This window comes from Thamnophis sirtalis, unplaced genomic scaffold (assembly GCF_051295495.1).
Source record: "Thamnophis sirtalis isolate CommonGarterSnake01/CBP01778 unplaced genomic scaffold, rThaSir2_p1.2 scaffold_15, whole genome shotgun sequence".
NCBI classification, from domain to species: Eukaryota; Metazoa; Chordata; class Lepidosauria; order Squamata; family Natricidae; genus Thamnophis; species Thamnophis sirtalis.
Window position 1 is genome coordinate 34,551,914 of NW_028261395.1, and position 16,085 is coordinate 34,567,998.

Here is a 16,085-nt window from a genome sequence, read left to right on the forward strand (position 1 = left end):
TGGCTTGGTGGGCATGGCATAGCTTGTGGGTGTGGCAGGGGAAGATACTGTAAAATCTCCATTTCCTCCCCACTCCAGGGGAAGGTTACTGCAAAATCCCCATTTCCTCCCGATCAGCTGGGACTCGGGAGGCAGGGAATAGATGGGGGCGGGGCCATTCAGAAGTGGTATTTACTGGTTCTCTAAACTTCTCAACATTTCTGCTACTGGTTCTCCAGAACTGGTCAGAATCTGCTGAATATCCCCTCTGGTATATAGTACATATAGAAGCTATACAGTATGTTTATATATACATACGTGTGTGTGTGTGTGTGTGTGTGCGCTATTGCTATAGTGCTATTTAAAGCAACAAAGCTGAAATTGGAGCTTTCACATTCAAAATAATTTGACCACTTCTTGAAATGTATTAACCAATATATATTAGAAATCAGGAGAGAAAACTGAGACATTATTGGCTGCTGTTTGAAACAGCAGAAACCAAAAAACAACATTTAAATGTCGAATTCCGATTAATGATGGACAATTTTTTACAGAATCTTTTAATCTAGTTTTGTGCTATTCAGTTATACCCATGAGGGTTTTATGGTTTTGTTTCCCATGGGAAGACAGGCTTAACTGGAGATATAAAATATGGTCTCATGGGGGTCTTGGTGATGCTTGAGAAAGCCGTTTTAGAGACCAAGTGCGAGTCTCTGACCTTGTACAATGAAGTGGGTTGGAGTAAAGTCCATGCTATTTTAATGGTGGCCATTGCAATAGGGTGTTTACACTTTACAATGTTATTAAGATCAGTATAAGTATAATCTTTATTGTCATTGTACTTAAATACAACGAAATTCTTTCCCCCTTGCATATCAGGGCATTCTCAGTGGCAGGCTCTACTTACCACAACTTTGTAAGGAAAGGGTAACCCAATTCCATTCCCTTGGCTGGGTTAGATAATTGAGATGATGTTATGGCATATTATGCTGTCCTGCCCTCTGTATCAAGTAGAGCATTCTGAATTCATAACACATCTGCTCATCAGTCTTGGCCAGAACAGACAAACATTTTCTTCTTGCTAAAAATCAGCCTCTACAACGTCTAGGAGGGTTGCCAAATTTGGGCTGTAAATTTTAATTGCTGTAAGAAGACTCTGGGCTTAACAGTAGCAAGGCTTATTTATTGATTTACTCTGGACTAAACATGATTCTTTATTTGTTTTATTAATTGTTTGGCTCTCATTAAATTAACTTATTGGGGTGTTAAGTGATTTTTCTTATTATTACGTTGGCCTTTGACCATAAATAAATTAATTTTACTGCTAGTTAGTACCTGCAGCAGAAGTTCACTAGCCCAATTATTTAAAAGAAGAGGAGCCGGTTTGCTAGTGCGCCTCTTTAATTAAATCCTTGTAAGATAAGTACTGAAGCAGAGAGACTCTTTAAGTTGGCACATCTACTGTGCATGTAGGCATTCAGATACAACATTGCAATTAACAATTAAGTAGAAGATGGTGATCTATAGTTCTTTTTCCAATTTACCCCATGGCTATTCTCTGTAACAATATTTTAAGTTAACAGGGAGGGTCAAACCGGGGACCCGTGGGCCGGATGTGTCATGCGTAGGCCATGCCCACCCCAGCTCCACAAAGGGGAATGTCATGTGACAGCAATGTGGCGCGGCGAGTTTGCTGTCCGTGTTCTAAGATCTTGATTTAATAGACCCTTTAAGGAAGGGCATTCCTTCTCTACATTTACATAATTTCCCTTGTTATATCATCCTATGTCAGCTGTGCACTGATGTCACATGCTGCAAATTATGTCAATTGAGCTAATGAAGTAAAGTGCATCCTTTGCGCATTTAAATGACTATGCAAATTAAGCATGTTGACTCAAATTGCATCTGGGTACCCAAAATGATGGGGAAAATGTAGATTTAATTATGAACATCATTGTACACGGGATTTTCTAAAGCAGCATTAGCAAGATGCTAATTTTTCAGGAATTGGGTATATCTAGTTAGTGAAAAGAAGGACTAGGAGAGATATAATAGCAGTGTTCCAGTATTTGAGGGGCTGCCACAAAGAAGCATGGGTCAACCTGTTTTCCAAACACCAGAAGGCAAGACAAGAAGCAATGGATGGAAACTAATCAAGGAGAGAAGCAGCCTAGAAATAAGAAGAAATTTCCTAACAGTGAGAACAATTAACCACAGTTGTGTCTTTATATGTTGTGGGTTCTCCATCACTGGAAGCTTTTAAGAAGCGATTGGACAGCTATTGGTCCAAAATGGTATAGGGTTTCTTGTTTTAACAGGAGGTTCGACTAGAAGACCTCAAAGGTTCTATCCAACTATTATTCTATTATGCCTAAAATTCAAATAGATATCTTCCAAACTGAGCTTCATTTGGACATGCTGCAGTTTAAAATAAGAGAAAATAGTGAGTATATAACAAGTGAAAATATTAACATACCGGTCCATTGACTTCCTTATAATTCTGGATGGGGACTAACCCTAATCAGTGTTGGATAATATTTATAGAATGGGTCGCATAAAATAATATACACGAATTCCTGATTTTACACCTATGAGGAATTGGATATTGGCAGGAGGCTTAGATTCAAAGAAGCTGTCTGAAAGTTTTTAAGTAGCTTCACTTTCTGTTCATCAATATCTGTTTCCCTGAAAATAAGACAGGGTCTTATTTTATTTTGACCCCCAAAATAAGCACTTGGTCTTATTTTTGGGGAGATCTTATTATTTTTGAGGTGCAGGAAGCGGCGAGCATGGTCACCTCATGGCTGCTGCTGTGTTGCAATATATTCGAGGAGGGCTTATTTGGGGGGGTATTTAGCTCATGCGCTCAAAAGCCCAATTGGGCTTATTAATTGGGGAGGTTTTATTTTTGGGGAAACAGGCTATGTAGTTGATTTTACTCAACATTACAGGAACTGAAAAAAGATATACATCTTAGGACTCCTAACATGGTTCATACATACAGAAAGCTTAAATACTTTTCCTCCAAAGATAAATCAGGACAGGATCACTAACAAAGAAGGCTATTCAAACAGTATTGCAGTGACCAGCAATGTAATTCTTCTATGAAATAACTATACCTGTATCACGATCTGTGGCCCGGACTACAGCAACTGATGTCCCAATTCCAGCGGTCTCTCGCAAACCCAGCCGATTATATTGTCTTTGGGTAAATACAGGTAGTTCATCATTGACATCTTCCACATAGACTATTACCTGGGAAATGTTAAAAATACAGATCATTTATTTGCCTGGAACCTTGATGGGGGAAAGAAAGAGAAACAACATCCGTATTCATTACACCAAGATAAAGGACCATATATAATCTCTGACTACTTAAAATCATGAGTTGGAGTGTCAGAACTGCTACCTCATGCCTGCTCTTCATAATCGCTTCAGTAACAGCTTGCCAGGAACATTGGAGGGAGGGTGAGAGGGAGGGGCAACACTTGGGGAGAAAGAGAAAGTTAAGAAAGTGAAGGTTGCCTGCCCAAGATGGCATTTCAAGGTTGCTGCGTGATGAAAAGAATGCAGTTACAAACCAGCCTATAATCAGGGTAGCTGTTTCCAAAACATCTTCTTCAAAATTAATAGAATAACAGAGTTGGAAGGGATCTAGGAGGTCTTCTAGTCCAACCCCATGCTTAGTCAGGAAACCCTACACTACTTCAGACAAATGGCTATCCATCTTCTTAAAAACTTCCAGTGTTGGAGCATTTACAACTTCTGGAGGCAAGTAGTGATTAATTGTTCTGACTGTCAGGAAATTTCACCTCAGTTCTAGGTTGCTTCTCTCCTTGATTAGTTTCCACCCATTGCTTCTTGTCCTACCCTCAGAGGCTTTGGAGAATAATTTGACTCCCTCTTCTTTGTGGAAACCCCTGAAATATTGGAACACTGCTATCATGTCTCCCCTAGTCCTCCTTTTCATTAAACTAGACATACCCAGTCCGAATCTGCTGCCAGCTCTGCTGGCTGCTGGGGGCCTTTGCAATAAAGTCAAGGGCATTCAAATATCCTCAGTGGGAGTATATGGTTAATCCTGGCTATAGCACAAATATTGTTCAAGCCAGCCAACAAATAACAGAATCCATGAACAGCAATACAAATATTGCCTTCAAAGCCAAAACCGTCCACATCTAAAACAAATGAAGCTTCAAGGATCGTGGGTTTTTTTCCCCCCTTTAAAAATAATTCAATTACATAGAAATTCAGCCATCTGTACAATCAGAAGTAGCCTGTTGATCAAAGTCTATTTCTAGCGGCAACAATCTGTGTTACTCCAAAGGAAAGAAAAGCACCCTTAATATTCTCTAAAAGGAAAATGTTTCTCAGAACAATACGAATGATGAATAATGGAATACACATTGCATTTTCTGAAGACTTTATTAGATCCCGCCTAACCACTCTGTTCTCAGCAGTGAATGTCACTGACAAGGCACTGAATTGTTAATTAGGAAACATATGAAATAATGAAAAATGGGTTGGAAGATTATTGACTATATTGAGCATAAACAAAGAGACTCCCAAATGCATCATTGGTATGAATGTGCAATCTATTTGAGCAACATATTCTATTAGATGAGGCTGGCTCTCTGTTAGTACTTGTTAAGCCGTATTTATCTGCAGCCATATCTATTTGGAATGAAGTATTGTTTTAATTCAAAAAATGTTAACAGATACAATACATAGGGCATCTGTTGATTTAAATAGGTGAGCAGGAGGAGCAAAAGAATTTGAAAGAGCCCTACGGTTACATCCTCCTCAAAACATATTGACTTTGAACCCGAGTCGTAGGTACTCAGCATCTACTCAGTAGCTACTGTGTTTCCCCAAAAATAAGACAGGGTCTTATTTTCTTTTGGCCCCCAAAATAAGCACTTGGTCTTATTTTTGGGGAGGTCTTGTGATTTTTGAGGTGCAGGAGGTGGCAAGCGTGGTCACCTCTTGGCTGCTGCTGTGTTGCAATATTTTCAGGGAGGGCTTATTTTTGGGGGAGGGCTTATTTTAGCTCATGCACTCAAAAGCCCGTTTGGGCTTATTATCTGGGGAGGTCTTATTTTCGGGGAAACAGGGTACTTATTATCTCATTTTGTTTTTACAATGAATGTGAGATAAAAAAAGTGACCTACCCTACAGGTAGTTCTCGACTTACAACCCTAACTGAGCCCAAAATTTCCATTGCCAAGCAAGACAGTTGTTAAGTGAATTTTACCCCATTTTATCACCTTTCTTGCCACAGTTGTCAAATGAATCACTGCAATTGTTAAGTTATAGCATGGCTGTTAAGTGAATCTGGCTTCCCCATTGAATTTGCTTGCCAAGCAGTCACAAAAGGTGATCGCATGACTTTAGGACACTGCAACTGTTGTAAATCCATGCCAATTGCAAAATGTCTGAATTATGATCATATGACCATGGGGATGTTGCAACGGTCATAAGTGTGAAAAAGAGTGATAAGCAGACATGGATTGCTGCCTGGTCAGACCAGTTCAGGCAAACCGGTAGTTCTGACCACTGGCTGGGTCTGCCCACCTGCCCCGGCCTATTTATCTCACTCTTTGACTTTGTTCCCCACCCACGCAGGCCAGTTGATTGCTGCACTTGCCTGCTCAACTCACCGCAGCTACCTGAGAAGATTAGCCGTATGTGTGAAATTTAATAATTTCCTTCAATAATATCCACTATGGAAGATTTCATGTATTGCATGCATTGTTACTAAACTACGAGTAAATCTGATATAGCAGTCTGCAGAATTCTCTATTATAAGCAAAAACCATGGTGTTGAGAATGGCGTTTTCATTCATTTTCATTCTCAACACCAGTTGGAATGCAATTCCTCTAGGCCAGGGGTGTCATGTGGTGGACAGGCCCCAAAGCCAAAAAATACTGGAAGAAAATATATCCATGGCTGGAAAATAAGATGAGACAACAAATAGATCTGAAACCTGAGACATTTTTGTTGGGCATGCTTCCAGGAAATTATAATAAGGGCAATACATATTTGGTTCTACATATCCTAACAGCACATAGGATCGCATATGCATAATGATGGAAAAACCCAGAAATTCCTGCAAGATGATATTATAATCAAAAAAATTCTGGAATGTGCAGAGATGGATACGTTAACCCTAAAAATTAAAGGAAAAGGAGGTTTGGACTATTTCATAACACGGGAACTATTCTATAAATGGTTAAATGATAGATATTGAGGTTAGAGTAATGGAATTAAATGAAATATGGTTTATAGGAGAAAGAAACGGTTATATAATCAATATTACAAGGGAAGATAATATATTAGAATATGATTGATATTATCACATATTTGTTTATGTATTACCGCATATTTGTTTATTTATATATATGTTGCCTTTGTGCTGATAAATAAATAAAGGGAGACTAGTCTCCCTTTATTTATTTATCAGCACAAATCAGGGGTGGGTTTCAACCGGTTCGCGGCGGTCCCCGCAAACCGGTTGGTCGGCGAACCCGGAAGTAAGTAACTTCCGGGAATGGCGAAGGGCCTGCCCACCGGCCCGCGCTCCTTACCCGGTTTTGACGAATTCTGTGCTTCCACGCATGCGCAGGACGCATACAGCGCCTGCGCGATCCTCCAGGAGCAGCTGAACCGGTTGGAACGGGGCAAGAAACCCACCCCTGGCACAAATGCAACACAAATGTAACACAGGCAACAGTAAAAATAATGGCTTTCTGTCTGGATGGTCTCTTGTGATGAGCTGATAGACAGAGAAAGAAGCAGTATGCTTCCTCCCATATTTGGGCATACCAGGGGTTGTGACATGCATGCATGCATGCATACACACACACACACACACACACACACATATATGATCATAATGACGATGATGATGTTTGTATGCTTGTATGTTAACACCATGGATACCTAGAAAGCACACTGTGCAACATAGAAAGGAAATATAGAATATAAAACAATAACAAAATATTCATAGACCAGGGGTGTCAAACTCGCGGCCCGCAGTGGATGCATCACACGCTGGTCACTCCCACCCGCATTTTAGCAAGTGGGGGAAGTCACGATACGTCATGTGATGACAAAATGACGCTGTGAGTTTGACATCTCTGCTCTAGACAACATTCAATTCATGATACCATTAGGTGAACATTATTGATGGCATTAATTCAAAGGGGCCACAGCCGGAAAAGGATAACTTATTTCTAGCATTTTGAGAAAAGACTTTACCCTGACAGAACTTCTCATTGGTCCTTGCTCACTGTTGTAAGCCTCCACTTCAAGAACATGGGATGAATTTTGTTCTCTATCCAGGGGTCGTGTACCCCGCATGACCAGCCCATTGCTGGGATTGATCCTGAAATTGTTGAAATTGTTTCCTGTTGATAAGAAAGAAAAACTACCAAATAATGCACATCAGGGTGACATCACAGTGGAAAATTTACTACCCCATCCAGTTCAACCTCAAGACATATAAGAGACAGAGATAGTAGAGCAGGGGTGTCAAACTTGCATTGTCATGCCAGCGTCAGGTGATGTATTGGGACTTTTTCCCTTCGCTTTTAGGGGCGGGAGTGAGCCCAGCATGTGATGCATGCGGCCCATGGCCCACGAGTCTGACACCCCTGAAGTAGAGAAACGTTTCCCCAGTTTGCTCATTGTACGGTTGGATGGACTCCCAGAATTCCTCAAAAAGCAATGCCCCACCTTTTCCCCCTAAAACTTCCACATCTTAGGTCAGGTGAAGAAAGAGACAGAAACAGAGAGACAGACAGGGAAAGAAAGAGAGAGAGAGAGAGAGGGAGGGAGAGGGAGAGAGAGAGAGAGAAATAGTAGGTAGATAGGGACTGTGTGTGTAGGTAGGTAGGGAGGGAGGGAGGGAGAGAGAGAGAAAGAAAGAAATAGAGAGAGAGAGAAATACAGTAGGTAAGTAGGTAGAGCGGGTGGGAGAGAGAGACAGAGAGACAGAGAGAGAGAGACAGAGAGACATCTTATAATATCACAAAATGTCTTTGGTAGGGCATTTAGAAGTTGCCCAAGGACAGCACCTCTATGCCATACATTAAAGCAGCGTTTCTCAACCTTAGCAACTTTAAGACCTGAGAACTGGTTGGCTGGGGAATTCTGGAAGTTGAAGTCCACAGGTTTTAAAGTTGCCAAGATTAAGAAACACTGCATTAAAGTAACCCAACTTTCTTCTGGCTTCCTTTTCCATGATCCTGGAAAAAAGGTGTTTCTGCTTTAAAGAGCTACCACAAAATCATTTTCTTCTCCTCCAGTTTACAATTAATTGCACTGTGATCCTGAGCTCACAAGATGTCTACCACACTTCCCCCAATTTTTACTGGTTATTGCAACCCTTTGGTTATTCTTAATGATTTGCAGCAGCTGAATGCACTTGGAAAGGAACATTCTGAGGATCATGATCTCAGAGTATTATGCTAAGAAAAATAGATATAACGATAGCAGCTTTTTTGCAGTGCACATAATCCCTGAGCTACGTTCACAATTGTTGAATTGTTGAATTGTTCAGTTGTTGAGCAAAGTGGCCATTAAGTGTGATTGCTTTGTTCCTTCGTTGGGCACCAATGTAATTTAAAACAGTTACTGAACAAATGGTTATAATTTGCGAGACTACCCATATACCTCTATCTTAAAGATCATAAAACATGAACTGTCAGGTTTTTAAAAGGGAAGTTTATTGCAATTTCATTAAACAGTAAGTTAAATATATTAGAAGTGGAATCCACTGAGATTGTTTATTTCGATAATTTAAGTCTGGATGGAAATAGTACAGCTATATGAACAAGGAAACTGGAGTTAGGCTGCATGGGCGTCAGTATGGTCTCAAAGGATATATAAGAGTCCTTCCAAAATATATAGTGCAAAAATAGGCTTGGAACTCAACATTAAGAAAACTAAGATCATGGCATCTGGCCCTCTCAATTCCTGGCAAATAGATGTGGAAAAAATGGAGGTAGTGACAGATTTTATTTTCCTGGGCTCACTGCAAATGGGGACTGCAGCCAAAAAATTAAAAGACGCTTGCTCCTGGGGAGGAAAGCTATGGCAATTTTTCTAGACAGCATACAAAAAAGCAGGAGACATCACCCTGCTAAGGCTATAGTTTCCCAGTTGCAATGTATGGCTGTGAAAGTGGGACCATAAGGAAGTCTGAGAGCTAAAGAATTGAAGTCTTTGAACTATGGTGCTGGAGAAGACTCTTGAGAGTCCCTTGGACTGCATGGCAATCAAACCAGTCAGTCCTAGAGGAGATCAACCCTGACTTCTCTTTAGAAGGCCAGATCCTGAAGAGGAAACTCAAATATTTTGGCCACCTAATGAGGAAGGAAGGAAGGACTCACTGGAGAAGAGCCTCATGCTGGGAACGTTGGAGGGCAAAAGAAGAAGGGGACGACAGAGAATGAGGTGGCTGGATGGAGTCACTGAAGCAGTCGGTGTGAGCTTAAATGGACTCCAGAGGATGATGGAGGACAGGAAGGCCTGGAGGAACGTTGTCCATGGGGTCATGATGGATCAAACATGTCTTTGCAATTAACATCATCAACAACACAAAATATAGATATCCTAAATATCTATTTACCTCTGACAATTCTGTACCACACGCGGCCATTCACACCTTCATCTGCATCCATGGCTTTCACCTGTTAGAAATGAACAAGAAAAACAATAATAATGCAGCTGTTTTCATGTTGAATCAAATGCCAGCTACTTCAATGTGTTTATTTATTTATAATGCTGGTCTCCTCCCCTTGTCATTCTAGCCCCAGGGCAGCTTACATTTGATAAAACATAAACCTGTTTTAAGACTTAATTAAAACTGTAAAGACAAGGGGGAAAATCAAAAGGTGAGTTCCGCACGACTGTTAGGAAAATGGACAAAATATTATCATCACAGGAAAAATATTTTATTATTCCGCATTCTGTAAAATAACTACAGTGGAAAGAGGTAGAGACGAATCGGTCCCAAAATGGAAAATATTATTTTTAGGGCATTATTAAATATGAATACATTAGGTCTGCAGTAGACACTTGCTATGTTTATGCTTAGCATGCATAAATTAAATTATTTATTTATTTTATTTTATTAATATCCTGCCTTTATTATTTTGATAAATAACTCAAGATGGTGAACATACCGAATACTCTTTCCTCCTTTGATTTTCTCACAACGACAACCCTATGAAGTGGGTTGGGCTGAGAGAAAGTGATTGGTCCCAAGTCACAATCTCCTGGTTGCTAGGCCAGCACTTTAACCACTAGACCAGGGGACTCCAACCTTGGCAACTTTAAGGCTGGTGGACTTCAACTCCCAGAATTCCCCAGCCCGTGGGCCAGAGGTGTCATGCACTGGCCACACCCACATCCTGTTTAACAAAGGGGGGGGGAGCCCAGATACATCACGTGATGTTGCCATGACAACGTGAGTTTGACCCTCCTGCACTAGACCAAATATTAAAAAGTTCATGACATGTTATTGAGGTGATAGTTGCATAGTTGGTTTGTATCAAGTGAAGGCTGAGGAGCCACCAGCTGCAATTTTGACTTGGGTCCCCTAGATTTCCCCACCTGGTTTCTCAGTCTCTCTTACCTTAGAAAAAGAAAGGTGTGATAGGAGTGGTACAGTGGCCTGGAGCGGGAGCTCTTGCCTCACAAGTAGGAGGCTGTGAGTTCGATCCAAGGAAGCAGCAGATATTTCTCTCTGGGCACAATGAGTAAATATCGACTGTGCATTGGCAACAGGAAGGACATCCGGCCAGTAAATGCTGTGCTACATTCAATTGCCCTGACTGCACCCCGATGCAAGGGATGATGTGGTCATTAAAAGGTGTGTGCGTGTGTGTGTCTCTGTGTGTGTATGTACATGATTTTAGCTCCTAGCAACCATATAGATTGGCGATGGTGCACCTATGATAATACCAGTCACAGGTGACATGCCATGTCATTTTCAATATTTGCATGCCCCATACTTGCTTGATTTTCTGAAGCTGCAGAGGTCCCATGAGAACATGTGTACTTTCACATGACCCCTTGGACCACCCGGAAGTCACAGAAGAGAGTGTGTGCTCCAGAGGTGGGTTCCTACCAGTTCGCACCTATTCGGTAGAACCAGTTCGTCAAATCTACCGAACCGGTTAGAAGAGGTTCCACCAGTGGACCCGGAAAGCAGGCCACACCTACAGAAGAGGTTCCAAATTTTTTTGAAACCCACCACTGGTCCTTGGATATGATTATTCTACACTATCATGCTCATATTTATAAAACTCAGTGCCTCTGTGAAAGGTAAGGATGACTGCTGCGTTTGTGGTGCAATCAGAACATTGCGTGTGTTGAAGTTGTTTTAACGCAAACCAAAGATGCCTTTTAAAAAACAAGTTTACATCATATTCTTATGCATGCCAGTGCTGTGTGTGAGGTAATTTAAGGTGGTTCTGACAAGTGTCGTCGGCATCTTCATATCCGGTCACATGGGCAGCAAGCCACTCCCATCTGGTCACATGGGCGGCAAGCCACTCCCACAAAGGGGGTCACACCCACAGAGTAGGTTCGAACAATTTTTGAAACCCACCACTGGTGTGCTCTTACATATCCCCTGGAGCAGTGGTGGGTTGCTGGCGTCTATGTGGATGTGTGCAGTGCGCGTGCACAAGCACGCAGAGCGCATGCATCTTGGTGCTTCTGCGAGCCTCTGCGATGCTCCAGCTGTTCAGCGGAGTATCATGCAGGCGCTGTACGCGTTGTGCACATACAGTAAGAAACGAGGGCGGGTGTGTGGGCCCTCTGGAGCACTGGACCGGAACGGTATCCGGTGCTCCGGGCAGGTTCCAGTACACCCATACCTGGGCATACCACCTGCAACCCACCACTGCCCTGGAGCCTCCAAAATTTTATGTGAGAACAGGACTTTTCCATACTTTTTGGAGGCTGCAAAACTACTTTTCTTCAAAGTTACTTTCAGAGTGAAGACCAAAACCACTGCACACCAGAACAACTAGACACAAGGACAGTTTTTCCCCGAATGCCATCACTCTGGTAAACAACTAATTCTCACAACACTGTCAAACTATACTAAGACTATATTACTTTTATTCTTCTCATCCTTCCTAATATCTACTTCCTCCCACTTATGACTATAACTATGTTGCTTGTATCTTTACAATTTATATTTTGTTTGTTTCCTAGTATGATTTGATTGCTTATTAGTAACCTATGACTATCACTAAGTGTTGTATCTTATGATTCTTGATAAATGTATTCTATTTTATTTTTCTTTATGTACACTGAGAGCAAATGCACCAAAGACAAATTCCTTGTGTGTCCAACCACACTTGGCCAATAAAGAATTCTACTCTACTCTACTCTACTCTACTCTACTCTACTCTACTCTACTCTACTCTACTCTACTCTACTCTACTCTATTCATGCAACCTGGAACTTTCCTGCATAGGCATTTTTTGATGAGATTTAAATGGAGCTCTGTTCAAAACTACTATTAAAAGCAGAATAATGTTTTAGCACACTATTTGAAGCCCAACTACCAGTGCATATTGTTTCTCTATTGTTGTCACGGCTTTTTCTTTCCCTTTTGCTTATGTTATACTTCTGCATAATTGCAGTTTTTGTTCTGTGTGATTAATATGCTGCATGATGCTCTTTTTAATAATGAAACCGGTTTAATAGGTGTTTTTTGTTATTTTACGTGTGTCTGAGTTTGTTTTACTCATATTTCATTTATCAACTCTGAGTTGATTTGTTCAATGTTTCCTGCCTAAGCAGGGGGTTGGTCTAGAAAACCTCCAAGGTTATCCTATCCTATCCTATCCTATCCGATCCTATCCTAACCTATCCTATCCTATCCCATCCCATCATATTCTATTCTATCCATTAGTTTTTATTTCTTTATTAAATTTATATGCTGCCCATTGCCAAAGTGAATCTGGGCTGCGGTTTTCTAAGGAGTCTTCTCCAATATCAAAATATGAGTATCTCACCTCTCCAAAGTCATGACACCACACGTTTGACACCCATGAGGTAGAGAGAGAGAGATGTATTTCAGTGTTCCCCCCTCCATTTCAGATGGGTAGTATAATCTACATATCAACACAATCTCTATTATATATCATCAACTACTAAACACGAAGAATAAAAAACACACATGACCGTATTTAAGAGTTAGGAAAATTGCACTAGAGGGTGGGAAAACTAGAATTCCACCACTTTTACAGATGTTCCTCATGAATGCTTCAGAGCAGTATTTCCCAAGTAGGATTTGCAAAAACCACTGAATTCACATTAGAGTGCAGATAAAGGGAAGCATATCTCGAAAGAAGAACTCTGTCACTGAAAGCTTTGGAGGTTACAGAGGAAGCACGAGATGAATGCACAATCACTTCTGTATTTCGCTGCCAAGTTTCATGTAATATTCAAAGGGGAACTTATTCAGGATCTGAACCTCCTCTGTGTAGGAGAATCTCCTCTGTCAAAACTTCACACCAAACATTACAAAGTGCACTATGCCGAATAGAAAAATAACTGTACTACTTCTGGCTGGTGGAGATTTCATCACAGCATTTGAATTACTGTAGGACGTGAAGAAATCTAGCAGCTTTTCCTTTTACACCACCCATGGTTGACGTATCTTTTGAGGAGGCTGTGAGTAGCGATTAAGGCTAACACAAAAAATGAACAAACCAGAATGACAGAGATCAAGATTCCAAGTTCAGGAATTACTGGGTTTTTAAGTAAATTAAGTGACTTAATTTGCTATTAACACTCAGGTATCACCCACACCAGTGGTTGTTTGTTTCACAATCTGAGGTAGGACAATGCATTGTTGTTCCTTCAGTTCAGTGACAGTGTGTACAATAGAATATTTTACAGATCTTTGTGGAAATACAACCCAATTCCGCCACCTGGTGTTCCTATGGCTTATTGCAATCATCTTCCTAAATTCCCTTGGTGAGAACAGATGCATTTGTTAAAAGCGTTTTGCAAATGTTCAAAATTAGGGAAAATATAAATAAAACATGTGAACAAGCAATGCCCTTTGGGGAAAAAAACAAAAAGGTGGAATAACAGAATATTTTAACTACTTGAGAAAATCTTGAAAATTCAATGTCTGTCTGTCTGTCTGTCTGTCTGTCTGTCTGTCTGTCTGTCTGTCTGTCTGTCTGTCTGTCTATCTATCTATCTATCTATCTATCTATCTATCTATCTATCTATCTATCTATCTATCTACCTATCTACCTATCTATCATCTATCTGTAAAACACTGGCAAAGATCACATCTTGAAAACTGAAATTATAACTTCTAAGGAATATTCATGCAATAATATTCCTCCCCCCCCCCATGTAAGCTATGGTGGGCAATCTGGTATTCTTCCAGATGTTTCAGATTTTATTACTCATCAATTCAAGTCAACTGGTGGCTGTGGGCTGTGGTCCAGAACATTAGGGGGCAATAGATTGCCTATTCCAGATATAAACAAGCCTAATCTTTAATATCACTAATATGTCCAGCAGTCATTAGTGTGGCTAAAGCGTATGGCACACGGGCCCGAAGTGACACACAGAGACATGTCACTTGGCATGTGCAGCGCCACCCGTTCCTCTTCTGGGTTTCTGGCGTGCATTTGCACGCAACGATCAGCTGGCCTTTGTGCATGCGGCAGTGCCGGAAACCGGAAGAGCTGATCTTCCATTTTCCGGCGTGAGCATGCACGCCGGCCGGGTGATCGGTGCATGTGAATGTGTAGCAGTAATCAGAAGACTTCCTGGTCAGTGCACATGCACATGTTAAAACCAGAAGTTTATTTCCAGTGCGCGCATGCCTCCTGGGCAGCTCCTCTTCCTGGCCGCGGCCCAGATGAGCGTGTGTGAAGCACGAAGCAACAAAATATGCCATGGTGAACTCTGAAAGCAATTGCAATTAAGGTGGCCTGGTCTGCTTCCTCCACTGACCAGCTGCCCTTCTCAGGCAATATTTCTCATGCGGGTAGGGAATTCTGGGAGTTGAAGTCCACACTGCTAAAAGTCGCCAAATGGATAAACATTCCCCTAGGGCATGCTGTGAAGACTACCTATATTGGATATTTTGGTATTAATCGAATGACTGTGGGGTATGTAACGGCTGTAAGTGTGAAAAACCGTCATATAAGTCATTTTTTCAGTGCCATTGTAACTTTGAATAGTCGCTAAATGATCTGTTGTAAGTTGAGGACTACCTGTAGTTGTAAGTTGTAAGGACCGGCTGGCCCTACCCACCCCTCCCCTCTCTGGAGTCCCATGCAGACCATTCATCATGCCAGGTAAGTGCAGGGCCCGTATGGAGGCTCCTGGTGGGCAAAAACTCCTGGAGGTCTGGAAACAAGTCCGTTTCTGGCATCCGGAGGGCCTCTGGGGCCCAGGGGAAGCTGTTTTCACCCTCCCAGAGGCTTGAGGAAAGCCTCCGGAGCCTGGGGAGGGAGAAAACGCCCCCCCCCAATGGTGCAGGAGGTCGAATAGGCTACACCCACCATGACCACACCCCCCAGCAACTAGCAATAGCAATAGCAGTTAGACTTATATACAGCTTCATAGGGCTTTGAGCCCTCTCTAAGCGGTTTACAGAGTCAGCATATTGCCCCCAACAATCCGAGTCCTCATTTTACCCACCACGGAAGGATGGAAGGCTGAGTCAACCCTGAGATTTGAACCGCCGAACTGCAGCTAACAGTCAGCTGAAGTGGCTGCAGTACTGCACTCTAACCACTGTGCCACCTCGGCTCTATACAACTGAGCAGAGAACTGGTTGCTAATCGTTTTCAATCCCACCCCTGCCTGTATATTATGTGACTAGTCACAGCTATTTGTCCATCCTTTCACACCAAGTCCTGTCCAAGCAGTTCAGGCTTCCATCAATCAAGAAAAAAAAGCAGCCTTGAAATGTGCAGGGAATTATTCTGCATTTGTCTCCCTTGGATGGAGAAAAAGGAGCAAAAGCAAAGAAATGATCTATAGGAAACCTAGATGGAAGATGGCAGCCCTGAGGAGAGGAATATTCAGTGAGGACCCA

The 16,085-nt window shown here is 41.7% G+C and overlaps 1 protein-coding gene across 1 annotated transcript in view; it reads right to left on the bottom strand.

The window, feature by feature from the left end:
* LOC106545335 (cadherin-23) overlaps positions 1-16,085 on the bottom strand; it is a 453,671-nt gene that overhangs the window by 25,156 nt on the left and 412,430 nt on the right. The window contains exons 27-29 of the mRNA XM_087702429.1: positions 9,615-9,675; positions 7,241-7,389; positions 3,099-3,234 (exon numbers count right to left, since the gene is read on the bottom strand). Coding sequence (XP_087558555.1) covers positions 3,099-3,234; positions 7,241-7,389; positions 9,615-9,675 — 346 coding nt within the window. The remainder of the gene's footprint in view (positions 1-3,098; positions 3,235-7,240; positions 7,390-9,614; positions 9,676-16,085) is intronic.